Here is a 15,909-nt window from a genome sequence, read left to right on the forward strand (position 1 = left end):
TCTTCTTGAAGAAGCCCTTGTCTTGAAGGCTCATGGAGGTGTTTCCATCTGGCCATTCCTCAGTTTGCCCTAGCACCTTTTTTGCTGATAATATAGGTGAAAGGTCTCAGAAACTGTCACCAGGCACTGGTCACTAAAAGTGGTTTCCTAAAGGTCCCACTGACACAACCCAGCCACACAGAGGTAGAGCTTCCCACAGAGGTAGAGCTTCCCACCCCTACAGCCCCTCTCTTACCTTCGCAAAGAAAATCCAGGCTGCACACTGCCCTGGGGCCAGAATGCTTTTCAGCTTTACTGTGCTGAGCGTGAGAAAGAAGCCTAAAGCTCCGCTGAAAGGGACAACAGCCTTTGATTAGTGAGGCGCCTTCCTTCAGGACAGCCCACCCACCCACCTCCCCACCCACCTCCACCCTCGGCTGGCCCTGGGCTCTCAACACTCCCACCCCTTCCTCACAAGGGCTGTGGCCACAGGCAAGCGCCATGCTATCACACCCAGTCTGTCAGCCAATGTCTCACACAACCTCCATCATATTTGTGTGGAAGCATCAGGAGGTGAGAACCTGGTGAGAAGAAATGCATGCCTGGGGTCCACCTTTGAAGCATGCACACTGCCCCAGCCTTCCTCCTTATCTTACTTCTCTGCTTCAGGAGGAAAACACCTCATCTACCGTATACTGTTAAAGAATTAATATGCCTTCCTAGCGAGAAATTGCTCACTTGGAGATTAAGAGAGGAGAATCTTCACACACACACACACACACACACACACACACACACACACACACACGCACGCACGCACGCACGCACGCACGCACGCACGCACGCACACACGTGCGCTTGCGCGGCTGTGGCTACTACTCAAGGAAGAGCCAGTCTTGAATAGAAGTCCTGGCTAACATGTATTCTAGGCTTATGCATTTACATATGTTGTCATCCTTAAATCTCCTATAGATCTCATCCCCAGGTAACATTTGAACAATTTAAACTCAAACTGGGGACTGAAAGTCTGGCTACTTGAGCAGATGGGACATTTACACAGCAAAGAGCCCCAGAACTATTTCTTAAGTACATCATTTCTGTTTTTTTCTGAGTAGTTGTTACCTGGTGCCCACCTGGCAGAACTATGCTTTTCCTGAGTCGGCACAAGAAACTTACTGACAGACGGGGACTTAATGGTCATTGTAACCCTACACTACCCCCTTGGGCTGCCTGCTGACAGCATGAAGCTCGTCAGTCCTGGTGAACAAACATTTTATCCTAGCATGGTAAACTGCTTACCTCTAACATGCCTGGGTAGCTACTACCTATCTTTGGGGTGTTTCAGAGGCAGCACCCCCTTCTACATTGTGTGATTTAAGAAGATCTATTAGCAACTCCTCTAGTGTCTTTTCCATGACTTTGAGTTTCTCCTACATCACCACCACTGCTCAAATGCTCTTAATTACTCTCCAGCCTCCACATCTCAACTTTTACCTATCTGCAAAGACTGCTCCAGGAGCATGAGCACCATTTCGTATGTGGGAATGGATGGGGCTTTTATTCATGGTTGAGAGTTTTGTTTAGTTGTTTGTTTTTTCTTGACTAATGACAATAGCACTTACTATGTATAGGCACTGTTCAAAGTGTACACCTGTATTAATCAGTCTAAAAACCTGTAAGACAAATATGGCCATTATCCCTAGACTAGTAAAGACAAGTTAAAAACCTGCTTAAGATTCCTTGGCAGAGCCAGGATTCAACATCCAACAGTTTTGAGAATTTTCTTATAGTTGACCTGAGCAGGAATTAATAATGGCCACCATTTTCTGAGCCAGGTTTGATGCTTAGGAACCCACACATATTTGAGTCACACAAAATTGGTGTTACTGCTCTACGCTACAGATGAAAAACAAAAACCTGAGAGAATTGGATAATCTGCCCAGAGGCCACACAACCAGCAACCTAACAACCACCAACCCTGGGGTTGGCCCAGATCTCCTCTTTCCACCATGGCAAACTGCAAGCTTGAGGCTGTCCCCAAAACCTGCCGCCTCTCACCACTTATCTAGAAATGTTGGGGCAGGATGACAGTGGAGCTCTGTGCATCTGGCTGTACTCATCTGATTGGTTTTCAGCCCTGAGTCCTTGCAAGGCCAGATACTAGTGACCACCTTGATGTCTAGATGTCCACTAGTTGCCAATGCTCCTGTGTACTTCTGAGTCTTAGAGTGCTGCAGAGGGTTTTGCAGGTTGCCTTTGGCAGCAAGAGGAAATCCAAGATCAAGATGGAGAGAACAGAAACATCCCTTGAACTGAGCCAATCCCGTTAGTTTTATACACTGAAGTTCTGTGTGCCGACTGTGGCAGGAAAAAGGTGGGGCTGAGCATCACCACAGGCCAGGCTCTGCTGGGTTCAGGATAGCAGCGAGTGTGTGATGTGTTCAGGAATGGCCTCGCTCCCAGAGTGCCCCCTCCTTGCTTCTATAACTCACTTGGTTCACCATAATTATGCTGGGCTGCATAGAGATGAAGAGACAGCCAATGGCACAGAAAACGCGTAACATGGCCCACGGTTACCTGGCACAGCAGCTGCCGTGGAATCTGTAGAAATACAGGAATGGAAAGTCCAGGGCACTGAAGAGGTCACCTAAGAAGCAGAGCAACGGTGATGCAATGGTCCACACAGCTCCCTCAGCTCCCTGCACCCAGCTACTTCAGGAAACATAAACAAGACAATGTCTTCTGCACGGTGCCCTCAGCCCTCCAACCCTCGTGTCACTAAGAATCTGCTACTGCCTCCTAAGAATAAGGTGACGGGGCAGTGACCATTCTGCGAGAGCATGCTTTGTGCAAAGCCCTACGTCACGTGTGGAGACTTCACCTCTTACTCCTTACAGCAACCCTGAGAGGTTCTGTACCCCACCCCACTGCAGCTCAGAGAGGAGACGAAGCTAGAATTGTAACTGCTGAAGTGTGGAGCCCGAATGTGCAGGCAGGTCACCCCAGGACTTAGGGCTTTCCCGCAGCAGCACTCCACACAGGGACAGTACAAGAGGAAAAGTCTTCTTTAAGACTCTCTTCTTCTTCTTCTTCTTCTTCTTCTTCTTCTTCTTCTTCTTCTTCTTCTTCTTCTTCTTCTTCTTCTTCCTCCTCCTCCTCCTCCTCCTCCTCCTCCTCCTTCTCCTTCTCCTTCTCCTTCTCCTCTTCCCTCCTCCTCCTCTTTTCTTCTTCTTCTTATGGGAATAAAGGTCGCGAATGCATTCCCCTGACATCTTTTTTCACGTTAGTGTTTAATCACAGCAGAAGCAGCACAGGGGCCAGAGTGGCTGTGCACACTCAGTTTAAGGCGCAAAGGGTACATTGATTTCTCATGAAGTAAGTTCATTCTTTTAGTTCCACTTCTAGTGCAAGAGGAAATAATCACACACATTGGCTGCTTCTCTCTGGAATTTGAACTTGGTCACAAAGAAGTCAGAAGATTAAAAAAGCAGCAAGCCTTCCAAACATGTCCTTGAGAAAAGGAATTAGGCATTTCCACAGTGGACAGCTTAATCCTTCCAAATCTGGAGTTTCTGACACAGCAGGAGCCTGGCTCTCCGGCGGCCTGGGCTTTGGTCTGGGTCTGTTCTGGGCAGCCTCAGGCACTGGCCTGGCATTCCAGTACTCCCTGCTGAAGAGCTATGTGCTGGAGCTCTGGGCACTTACTTCCTTCACACTTACACCAACGCCAAGTATTTCCCAGACAGCTCGGTGGCAGAGTGTCTGCCGAGCACACTCGGAACCCTGGGTTCTGTCAGCAGCAGCATGCATAAACATGTACGTGTGTATGCACAAACATATTTCTAAAACTTCAGGGAGCTGCTGCACTTTTGTGAAGCCCCCTAAGTGATCTCAAATGATTCAACTGAAAAGTTCCAAATTCTGTATCTCTGACAGTTTTGGTGTTTTAAAGTTGAGACCAACCTCCGCTTAGGCACATGTGTGTCTAACTGAAAGAGTTCCAAGGGATTTTGTTTCATGCAGCCCACAAAGGTTCTTGCTGTCTTTAGGTCACTGTTGTACTGAACTGGAACCTCATATCAGTGCTGTCTCAGCCCTCCAGCACCACATCTCTGGGATTCTGCGGCTGCCTCCTACTAAGAGCAAGATGACATTCAGCTAGAGCATGCTTTGTGCAAAGCCCTACGTCACGTGTGGAGACCACTTCTTACTCCTTGCAGCAACCCTGAGAGGTTCTGTACCCCACCCCACCGCAGCTCAGAGAGGAGACGAAGCTAAAATTGTAACTGCTGAAGTGTGGAGCCGGAATGTGCAGGCAGGTCGCCCCAGGGTTAGGGCTTTCCTTCGGTTTCAGTGCCCCACACAGGGACGGTATAAGGAAAAAGGCTGCTTTTGTCCACCAGTTCCAGAGCTTTCATGGACATGGCACATTCCGAGGTTCTTTCCTGCAGAGAAGTGACAACCAAGATAACCCCGGGACTGTGGACTGCAAGGGAGGATGGAGTCCCTGCTCAGGCGTGTGCATGGGACATCCGCAGAGATGCTGTTCTGTCTCCTGCAGCTGCTGGCTCTTGGCCTTTGCCCAATCTCCCAGGGTGAGAGGAACTGCAGTGCAGTCATGGAATAATGAGAAATGGTGGAGAGGGTGACCAATTAAATCCAGGACCTTGAGACCCCTCTGGATGTGCCTCCTCTTGACACCCCATCTTTCATCATAAATGTTCCAGCTGCGTAAGCCAGTGAGAGTACACGGGTAATATTTATAGCCTAGCCCAGGCTTTGGGAGTCTGAAGAACAAGAGGGATGGACAGGGGGGATGATGAGGAGGGGAATATAAAACAAATTACAGTCCTAGGAACTTTTCAAATAGATGATAATCACTACCCACATGACAAGAACCACTCTTGTGAGGAAAGAAGAGAAACAAAGAAAGAAAGAAAGAAAAAGTAGGATAAAACAACAGCCTGCTTTTGTCCTTAAGTCGTTTCTTAGAACTGTCACGTTTCTGCAGAGCATCATTTGCCTGAGCTCTTCACCTGCGCCAGCACCTCCAACCATCAGATCCTTTGAAAGCAGGGACTCCATCTCACACACCCCTGTGGCCAGTCTAAGTCAGCATCGCAAGGGCACCTTAGCAAGCACCACTAAGACTCCATCTCACACACCCCTGTGGCCAGTCTAAGTCAGCATCGCAAGGGCACCTTAGCAAGCACCACTAAGAAGGGTATCTGTAAAATGGGGTGTGTCTATGTATGTGACCCTTCATTTCCAGCTGACTCCAAATGCTTTGTTTTGGTGCCCTCAATCCGCCCCTTACTAAAGCAAGTTTTTTTTATTTTAGTTTCTTTATGCAATATATTCTGATCATGGCTTCCTCCCTCATCTCCTCCCAGATCCTCCCGATTTCCCCATTCATCAACCCCCATTTCTTTCTCTCTAGAAAACAAACAAGCAAATTAAATAAACAACAACAACAAAACAAAAACAAAGAAAAATCACAGGAAGCACACACACACAGAGTTCTTGGACAGCTAGGGCTATGTAGTCTAGGCTAGCCTCAAACTCACAAAGACCCACCTGCCTCCACTTCCCTAGTTCTGACTAAAGGCGTGTGCCATCACGATTGGCTGGCTCTGGTTTTTAAACAGAGAGGGGGACCCATCTGCCCTTAAACAGCAAAGGTCCTTAACTCTGCTACAAATAGTACAAGGAGGTTACAGCATGTAGCTTGCCCAATCCCGGGAGAGCTCCATCCGGGAGCCTAAAGAGTACTCAGAGATGCTGGGGGTAGAGCTGGACCCGCAGGTTTGGCTCCTGGCACTGACATCAGGAAGCTCACAACCCCTGGAACTCCTCTAGCTCAGGGACTCTAATGCCTTCTCCCAGCTTCTGTAGGTAAGTGCATCCATGTGGCACACACACATAAACTTGGGCACATAAAATAATAAACATCGCTAAAAAAACAAGTGAAGATGTTCACAAAACAGCACTCATGCTACTGTGTGCTGAGCTGCCTGGCACAGGCATCAAATAATTGGTTGGAGGCTGACTCGTGACTGACGGCAGCCACGGGAGGGAGGCTTCTGTAATCAAGTCTGAGTATGCGCGTGGCCAGGCTTCAGCTGGCATTTCTCTGAGGAGAGGACAGGAACCACACTTCTCTCAGGTTACAGAGCACAAAACTGCAACAATGAAGGAGCAAGCCTAGCTACTCTTGAGGTGAAGTGAAGCATGAGGGAAACCCTCTCTCCCGGTCTTAGTCCTTAGAACTGGCAGGGAATGGGGGGGGGGTCGCCTCTAAAGAGCGGCTAGCACTGCTGCTTTACCTCAACAACGGCATCCATGAACCAAGGTCGTACACCAAGATCACTGGTGGCTCATATTCCTGAGATCTGCCTGCTCCTCTGGGTGCTTGAAATACCACAGCATATGAACACCACAGCAGATGACTCCGTAAGAACACAAAGTGCAAACTTTTAAATGTGGGGAGAATTCTCTACTCTCAATTATAGTTCTAAGATGCTGGAACCTTCTCAGTACCTTGTGAGGTAGAGAGGCTAGAGGAACAGGTTGGTCCATCTCCCCAGCCCCCAAATGAACCATGTTCAGGGTAAGCAAACTATTTCCCTGATTCCATGCACCTGGGGAGGCACTTACAGGGACGCTCATCCTTCAGCCACTCTGACATGAGGGAGGCGGGAGCTTACAGAGAAGCTCACCCACCAGACCAAGTCAGACTGACACAGCAAAGCCTGGTGAGGGCGCGGTACCCTCATGTTGTACTGGGCAAATCAGGAAATGGTACAAACACTGTGATAGTGCTACTTTCTTTGTTAAAAACACATCTATTCTAAGACCCAACAAGTCTATTTAGCTGTTTTGTCTGCTGAACTTTAAAATCAGCCACAAACAACCATTAGAAAATGTAGTTTGAAAGCCAGGTGGTGGTGGCGGCGGTGCAGGCGAATCTCTCTGAGTTCGAGGCCAGTCTGGTCTACAAGAACTAGTTCCAGGACAGTCTCCAAAGCCACAGAGAAACCCTGTATTGAAAAACAAGGCAGGCAGGCAGGCAGGAGGAAGGGAGGGAAGGGAAGAAGGGAGGGAGGCAATGTAGTTTGAAAGAAAACGGCCCCCATAGGCTCATATGGATGGACTGGCACTTTGGGACATGTAGTCTTGTGAGAGGAAGTGCGTCACTGGGGGTTGGCCTTTCAGAAGCTCAAGCCAAGCCCAGCGCCTCTCTCTTCCTGCTGCCTGTGGATCTAGAAGTAGATCTCTCAGCTCCTCTCCAGCGCGTGTCTGCCTGTGTGTTGCCCTGCTTCCCACCATGATGATAATGGACTAAAACTCTGAACTGCAAGCCAGCCCCAACTGAACGTTTTCCTTTATAGGAGTTGCCATGGTCATGGTGTCTCTTGACAGCAATAACACCCTAAGATAGAAAGCACCATTAGGATCAATTTAAAGTAATGGAATTGACTCCCAAGAAATAGTGTACACTGTCCCTGCTCAAGAATTAGATTGTGGACTTACTTCTAGCACACACAGGACCTGCTTCTGCGATGCTACCTACACTTACTCATTAACCCACACCTACCTTCGTCAGTGGTTTTGCAGGGGCCCTACTATGACATTCTTTGGAAATTTTGGAACATCCATTTCTTAAGGAGTCAGAGCTATTCTTGCTGTTGACATAGTGGCACAGCCAAGCATTAGCTCAGCAAAAATCCTTCTTGTGAACTAAATTTCCTATACCCTGCCTCTTCAATAATTTCAAAGTTATTAAGCAATAACTTTGGTTAATATGAAGTCATAGATGAACTCCTCTTGTATGACAAGCTTACAGGTGTCACACCAGTCTCTACAACTCTGAGATACTAAACAAGACCAACTCATTACCTTGCAATGGTTTAAAGCCTGAAGAACAATGGAAAGTCAGCATCAGGGACAGGGGTGGTATTAGACAGGCAGACACACACATACTCTCCTCTCTCTTTTGTTCTAGGGATTGAACCCCAAGGCTTACACATGCTAATAAGCAAATGTCTACACCTCCAGGCCCCCACAAACATAATTTGAAGGATGATTATTCCTCTTCCGGTGTAACCACACTTCAAATTAGCTCTCAAATTAGAGTTTTCTTTCTTGTCTTCAACATATTTTCTGATTGAGATATAATTCATACGATAACATTTGTCCTTTGAAAATGTGCACTATCTGGAGTTCAGTATAGCACAGCTGTGTAGCCATCACTACTATCTAACGACAGAGCATTTGCATACCCTGAAAAGAGAAACGGATGCTCATTTAAAACAGTTCTTCTGTGCAAGCCATTCTACACCTCAGGCTGCTGACCCAGACAGCAGCAATCCATCTAAAGTAATGTATTGACCTGAAAACATAGCCGTAACTCAGGTGGCCAGAACAGATAAACTGTCGCCAGCATCCATGTTTGAAACTAGACCAAGACCAAAGCAGCGTAGAAGGTGAGTCCAATTATCCCAGAGAGGCATTTGCTTGTCAGAACACGTCATAATAGCATTGGGAGCCCTGGAATAGCAGACATTAAAACGTTGGTGCCCTCAACTCCAGATTCCCCCTCCTACACAATAGCTTGGAACTCCCCAGAGCTTCAACTCCTCATTTGCAAATTTTGGGAGCACCAAGAATTATGGTTGAATTGTCTTCCAGCTCTGATGATTGTTTGACATACTTAAATGCACAATCTCTTATAAATAAGTCTCAATGGACTGGAAAACACACACACACACACACACACACACACACACACACAGAGTCAAATCCATTGAGACTAGTTCAGGAAGTAAATAAATGGTAAGGCCAGGGGAACCTGCAAGAGGCACCTCAAACATCTGTAAGTCCCAAAGCCCGAGAGAAGAGGTGGTGACAAGACAGGTGACAGACAACACAGGTGAGCAGAAAGCATTTGGAGCTCACAATTTTGTGCTTTTTTTTTTTTTTTTTTTTTTTTTTTTGGTTTTTCGAGACAGGGTTTCTCTGTGGCTTTGGAAGCTGTCCTGGAACTAGCTCTTGTAGACCAGGCTGGCCTCGAACTCACAGAGATCCGCCTGCCTCTGCCTCCCACAATTTTGTGCTTTTAATGGTGACGAAGGTGAGGACATTCAGTAGAGTCCCAGCAAGCGTTACTATTGCTGTGAAAAAACCACCATGACCAAAAGCAAGTCACCTCTAAAACTCATGCTCAAGTCTAATACCTTGTGAAGTAAAAGGGGGATTTAAAAAGAGGTGAAGAGAAGGGGGGTCTTCGGGAGATTAATTATGATTAACTGAGATTAAAGGGGTGAGGTGCCACCCACTTACAGTTTAGCACTGGTAGACTTATGATATAGTTATTTACTTGTTTGTTTGCTTCCTTCCTTTTTAAATTCTTTTTCAAGACACAGTTTCCCTGTGTAGCCCTGGCTGTTCTAGAACTCACTTTGTAGACCAGGCTGGATTTGAGCTCACAGAGATCTCCCTGCCTCTGCCTCATAAGTGCTAGGATTAAAAGTGTGCAACATCACCACCCGACTGAAATGAAAATATTCTAAAGTGACATCATTTTGATATAATTTCTTATCATATGTGGGCATGGAGGCTTACTGAACCTCTTTATTTCTTCTTCCTAATACGGCTACACCAATTAAATCTTTCTAAGCTTTTCACTATTACTTATCTCCTTAATTCAGTCACTGATTGGGGGCCAAGCCTGGCCTCCTGGGCTGCCAGGACCCAGATTCTGACCCTAGGAACCCTAGGAACCTAACAAGAATGCCTCACCGGAAGTGACCCTGTGACCTGTACCAGAACCAGGGACCAAAATAAGCCTCTTTTGAAAAGATAATTTACTCAGTCTGAAGTTTTGTGTTACTATCAACAGAAAACAGACTAATAGTACTTCAAAACCTTTTAAAGTAAAAAATAAATAAACTGCAAGACAGAACAGACCATTTGGGGAAATTCCTAAATCTGAAAAAGCCACCTCAGAGTAACTGAGGCAACAACAAAGTAAAGATAATTTGAAAGCCAACTCTTTACTGCAGCATTAAAAAGGCTGGGTGGCAACTATGTTAAGAAATTATGTTAAAGTGGTGTTGGCAGGGCCAGCAGGATGGACTCCATGGCAAAAGCACTTCCAGCCAAGTCTGATTATCTGAGTTTGATCCTTAGAAGCTTCATGTTGGAAACCAACTGCTGCTGAACATGCTCCCTGACTTCCACACACATACTGAAAAATACATGCACACGCACACATGCACACACGTGCGTGCGTGCGCGCACACACACGCACACATTTTATTCAGCCATAAAGGAAAATATTATGCCAAATGGATAGAACTACAGATCATCACACTAAAGAAAACAAGCCAGACAGACACAGAAAGATAAATATGACATTTTTTTCTCATATGCAGATTCTAGGCTTAAACTATAGACTCACGTTAATGGCACGAAGCATGAAGGAGGCAGACTATCGGGGGAGAAAAGACATTGGAAGTGAACAGCAAGGACAAGGGGCAGTAGCAGGGTGAGATAAGGGAAGGCCAGAAATACACATGTATGAAAATGTCACAATAGAGACTATTATTTTGCAGGCTAACTAAAAAGTTTCAAAGTTCAAATGAACTTTGGATTAATCGACTCAATCACTTCTCTAATTTTTTTAAATTAGGGATAAGAATAAATTGGTGGGCACTAAATCCACAATGGAGTGTCGTTTTTGTCTTCGCGTTTTGCTAGGGATGTGTTCTACCACTGAGCTACACTCATTCCCACCAACTGGGTTAAGGGTAGCTTCAAACCTACGGACCACTCCATCCTCACATTCTGTTACACAGTCCCTTAAGAGATAAAGCAGGCTCAGGGTCCTGGGTGAGCAGGGGCTCTAAGTAAACACTAACGCGCTTTACCTGTGGGATGCGATGCCAATGCCAGGAGTGCCACACTGCAAAACAAAACAGAGTACAGCAGAGAGGTCAAGGAAGCACTCCCCAGCACACACCCAAGCACCCCAAAATGCACAGACAAATCACATTTCCATCCCACTTTACCAGGTAATTTACATGAAAGAAAACTGTCTACACTCACTGGATCCCAGATCCCAAGAGAATTGAGAATCTCTTGGAACGGCTTATGCCTCCTTTGTCTATTACTTTCATTGGCCCTGGCTGGCCCTATTATAATGTTCATTTAACTTACAATGATTATTTGAAAGCTAAGCAACTTAAAATGATAATTTGAAAGCTAAACAAAGCAAATTCCAAAGAGGTTGCAATCTAAAAGCTATTGAGTGTGAGCTAAGAATATTTTTGTTATGAGCTCTATAAAAAGTAGTTAAACTGACTTTGGGTGTCCATCCCACAATGAGAGATGCTCTCTCAGCCGGGACTCTTGTGGGAGGGCCTAGGCCCTGCCCTGGATGAAATGACAGACTCCGGAGATCCACCATGGAGGGCCTCTCCCTCCCTGGGGATCGGAGTGGAGATTGGATGGGGGACTGGGGGGCCTGGTGGGGAGGGCAGGGGAGGAGGGGAGGAAGAGGGAGTTGGGATTGACATGTAAAGCAAGCTTGTTTCTAACTTAAATTTAAAAAAGGAAGAGAAAAAAGATAACAATAAATGGGACCTCTTGAAACTGAAAAAAAGTAATTAAACTTCCAGCTGATTCACAAATTTATCCATCTGCCCACTGAACAACCCAACTACCTAAGCTGATGCTCAATAGTATTGAGGGATGCAAGAGAGAGTTTCTTTGACATGGGCTATATTTGGTCTTGGCACTACATCCTTTCTCTGGAAGCCTCTCCATCTCCCCGCACTCCTACTGTTCCTGAAGCCCAGCTGCAAAGGGCTGAATTTCCACCTTCTGCTGCTGCTTATAGCAAAATTCCATATCATCTAGGCAGCTGATCTAGTTATAGGGGATGACTAAAACCTGCTGACTAAATTTGGCAGTGGTGGTACATGTCTTTAATACTAGCACTCAGGAGGCAGAGGTAGGCAGGCCTCTTTGAGTTCGAGGCTACCCTGGTCTGCAGAGTGAGCTCCAAGGACAGCCAGACCTGTTACACAGAGAAACCCTGTCTCAACAACAATAAAACTCTTGCTGTCTAAGTACAGCAGTCAAGTTTCCACATACAGGAAGACTGCTCAGGTTCTACACCCTGGCTGGATCATAGGGTAGCCCAGCATGCTGTCTTACATCAAAATCTCCAAGGACAGCACCTGGGCAACTGATTTTCCAGACTCTTCCTCTAAAACACAGGGTGGAGCCAAGCCCCTGTTGATAAATCCAGGGCCTCATGATGCTAGTCAAATACCTGCTAACGAGCAGAATTTTAGTCCTACCTGGTGCTTTTGATTGATTTTGTTGTTGTTGTTGAGGTATACATTTTTCCCACTCCCCTTTGCTCCTACCCTTTCCAATTCCACCCTCCTCCCTGTCCCCCACTCTACCAAATTAATCAAGAGATCTTGGCTTTTTCCCCTTCCTAGGCGGATCCACATATGTCTCTCTTAGGGTCCTCTTTGTTTCCTAGCTTCTCTGGGGTTGTGACCTGTAGGCTGGTTGCCCTTTGCTTTATGTCTAATATCCTCTTAAGTGTGAGTACATATATTTGTCTTTCAGGGTGTGAGTTACCTCACTCAGGACAATGTTTTCTAGTTCCATACGTTTGCCTGCAAATTTCAAGATGTCACTGTTTTTTACCACTGAGTAGTACCCCACTGTGTAAATAAACCACATTTTCTTTATCCAATCTTCAGTTGAGGGTTATCTAGGTTGTTTCCAGGTTCTGGCTGTTACAAATAATGCTACTATGAACACAGCTGAGCAAATGTCCTTGTGGTGTGAGTGTGAATCCTTTGGGTATATGCCCAAAAGAGGTATTGCTGGGTCTTGAGGTAGATTGATTCCCAATTTTCTGAGAAACCACCATACTGATTTCCAAAATGGCTGTACAAGTTTGCACTCCCATTAGCAATGGAGGAGTGGTCCCCTTATTCCACATCCTCTACAGCATAAACTATCATCAGAGTTTTTTATATTGGCCATTCTGACAGGTATAATATGATATCTCAGAGTTGTTTTGATTTGCATTTCTCTGATGACTAAGGATGTTGAGCATCCCCTTAAGTGTCTTTCAGCCATTTGTGATTGTTCTGTTGAGAATTCTCTGTTTAGATCTGTACCCCATTTTTTATTGGATTGTTTGGTCTTTTGATGTCTAGTTTTTTGAGTTCTTTATATATTTTGGAGATCAGTCCTCTGTCAGATGTGGAGTTGGTAAAAATCTTTTCCCATTCCATAGGCTATTTTCTCTTGATGACCATATCCTTTGCTTTACAAAAGCTTCTCTATTTCAGGAAGTCCTTGGTCATGGTGGGTGATTTTTTTGATGTGTTCTTGGATTCTGTTTGCCAGTATTTTGAGTATTTTTGCATCAATGTTCATGAGGAAGATTGATCTATAATTCTTTATCTCAGTTGTAAATTTGTGTGGTTTGGGTACCAGGGTAATTGTAGCCTTGTGAAAAGAGTTTGTCAATGTTTCTTCTGTTTCTATTGTGTAGAACAATTTGAGGAGTATTGATATTAGTACTTCTTGGAAGTTATGATAGAATTCGGCAATAAAGCCATGTGGCCCTTGGCTTTTTTGGTTGAGAGACTCTGATTGTCTGTTTCTATTTCCAAAGGAGTTGGCTATAGGTCTATTTAATTTGTTTATCAGGTTTTGATTTAATTTTAGTATGTGGTATTTATCCAGAAAATTGTCCACTTCCTTTAAATTTTCCAATTTTGTAGAGTACAGGTTTTTGAAGTATGACCTGATGATTCTCTGGATTTCTCTTATCATTTCTGGTTTTGTTAATTTTGATATTCTCTGCCTTTTGGTTAGTTTTGATAAGGGTTTGTCTATCTTGTTGATTTTATTGAAGAACCAACTCTTTGTCTCATTGTTTTCTTTTTTCTATTGTATTGATTTCAGCCCTAAATTTTATTACTTCTAGCCATCTACTCCACCTGGGTGAGTTTGCTTCTTTTTGTTCTAGATCTTTCAGTTATTCTGTTAATTAAATAGTGTGGGGTTTTTCTAGCTTCTTCATGCAGGTATTTAGTGCTATGAATTTGCCTCATCACTGCTTTCATTGTGTCCCATTTGGGTATGTTGTATTGTCATTTTCATTGAATTTTAGGAAGTCTTTAATTTCTTTCTTTAGTTCTTCCTTGATCCAAGGGTGATTCAGTTCAGCATTGTTCAATTTCCATGAGTTTATGGGCTTTCTGCAATTAGTATTGTTGAACTCTAACTTTAAGCCATGGTGATATGATAAGATACAAGGGGTTATTTCAATTTTTTTGTGTCCCATATTTCCTGGATATTTTGTGTTAGGTATCTTTTGGATTTAACATTTTCTTTGACTGATGAACTATTTCCTCTATTGTATCTTCAATGCCTGAGATTCTCTCTCCCATCTGTTATATTTTGTTGTTTATGCTTGCATCTGTAGTTCTTGATCATTTACCCAGTTTTATCATTTCCAGAGTTCTCTTAGTTTGTCTTGATCCTTTCCCTTCACCTGTTTGATTGCTTTTTCTTGGTTTTCTTTAAGGGATTTGCTGATCTCTTCCAATTTTGTGTTTGTCTTTTCCTTCATCTCTTTAAGGGAATTTTTCATCCCCATTGTAAGGGCCTCAATCATCTTCATAAAGTTATTCTAACGTCATTTTTTTCTGCTTCATCTGAGTTGGGATGTTCAGGTCTTATTGCTATAGAACCGCTGGTTTCTGGTGGTGCTGTATTACTCTGTGTTGTTGAGTGTATTCTTACCGTGTTGTCTACCCGTTTCTTCCTCTAATTGGAACAGGTGGAGACTATGCTTCAGGGGATCCCTCTTCTCCAATTGGGGGTTGTGGCACTGTTGAACGCTCCTTCAGGTGCAGGCATGGTTGATCCTCTGGTGATCTCTCCTCTTTCCTCTAGGTGTAGATAGGCCCAAGGCTTAGATGGTCACTCCTATCAGTGTAGGCAGGACCATGGCTCACATGCTAGCCCCCCCTCCTCTCTCTCTCTCTCTCTGCTTCTGGGCCACATGCTCAGCCACTGACAGCTTCTGATTTTTTTAATGGATGCTCTTAGAATGTCAGAGGTGGGAAGAAAGAAGGTTTATGAGAATGTGGAAGGGATCAACCTGTGTCCCATTATTCAAGAACTTGTAGATTAGTAAGATAGGATTTATACGTGGCCACACACACACACACACACACACACACACACACACACACACACACACACACGAAACACTGCAGATTGGCATGGCTAGTCCTCTCTGCATGGGCTCTGTACATCTCTTCATATTTTTTTAATGTACATCCTTCATTATTTTAACCTATAGATGCTCTTTGATTGTAACTTCAGGAGTGTAGGTTATCGGTCCATGGCAGGATAAGGGGACCCCTTTTCCATCCCAAAGCATCTCCTAAGACCTGCGATGGTGCCATGGTACCTTAAATACTATCAGGATCACTCTATCTGGGTAAAAATAATTCAGACTGACTCTCTAATTCCTATTTGCAGTTTCACAAACCCAGCCAGACCCCAAACTTGTGCTGTGCCCTCCTGGGAGACCAGAGCCATATTTTCCTCATCTTGGGGTCACAAGCAATCAGGAATACAACTGCTGATCAATATGGGTCCTAATAGACTCAAACACCCCTCTAATTGTCTTTGTGGTAAGAACATGTCAGAAAAAAAAACAACCCTGAAATCCCTTAGAGTTCTAAGATTAAAAATGACATACAAAGGCTAAGGAGAAAAATGTGCTAACATAAAAATTATGCTAATATATAATAGCTAGTGAATAGCAGACCTTTTTAAAACCTACTCCTTGATGAGATTTTTAATGAGTGA

The 15,909-nt window shown here is 44.7% G+C and overlaps 1 protein-coding gene across 12 annotated transcripts in view; it reads right to left on the reverse strand.

The window, feature by feature from the left end:
• Tmem241 (transmembrane protein 241) overlaps positions 1-15,909 on the reverse strand; it is a 193,313-nt gene that overhangs the window by 125,765 nt on the left and 51,639 nt on the right. For 11 of the 12 annotated variants that reach the window (XR_005881672.1, XR_005881671.1, XM_040757836.1 and 8 more), the window contains 3 exons: positions 10,911-10,945; positions 2,557-2,626; positions 236-329 (listed from right to left, as the gene is read on the reverse strand). Coding sequence is in view for 10 of the 12 variants with exons in the window: in XM_040757836.1 (XP_040613770.1) it covers positions 236-329; positions 2,557-2,626; positions 10,911-10,945 (199 nt within the window). In the remaining 2 variants the exon portion in view is untranslated. The remainder of the gene's footprint in view (positions 1-235; positions 330-2,556; positions 2,627-10,910; positions 10,946-15,909) is intronic. The other variant, XM_040757837.1, reaches the window with a different exon arrangement.

This window comes from Mesocricetus auratus, unplaced genomic scaffold, assembly GCF_017639785.1.
Source record: "Mesocricetus auratus isolate SY011 unplaced genomic scaffold, BCM_Maur_2.0 Super-Scaffold_100015, whole genome shotgun sequence".
NCBI classification, from domain to species: domain Eukaryota; kingdom Metazoa; phylum Chordata; class Mammalia; order Rodentia; family Cricetidae; genus Mesocricetus; species Mesocricetus auratus.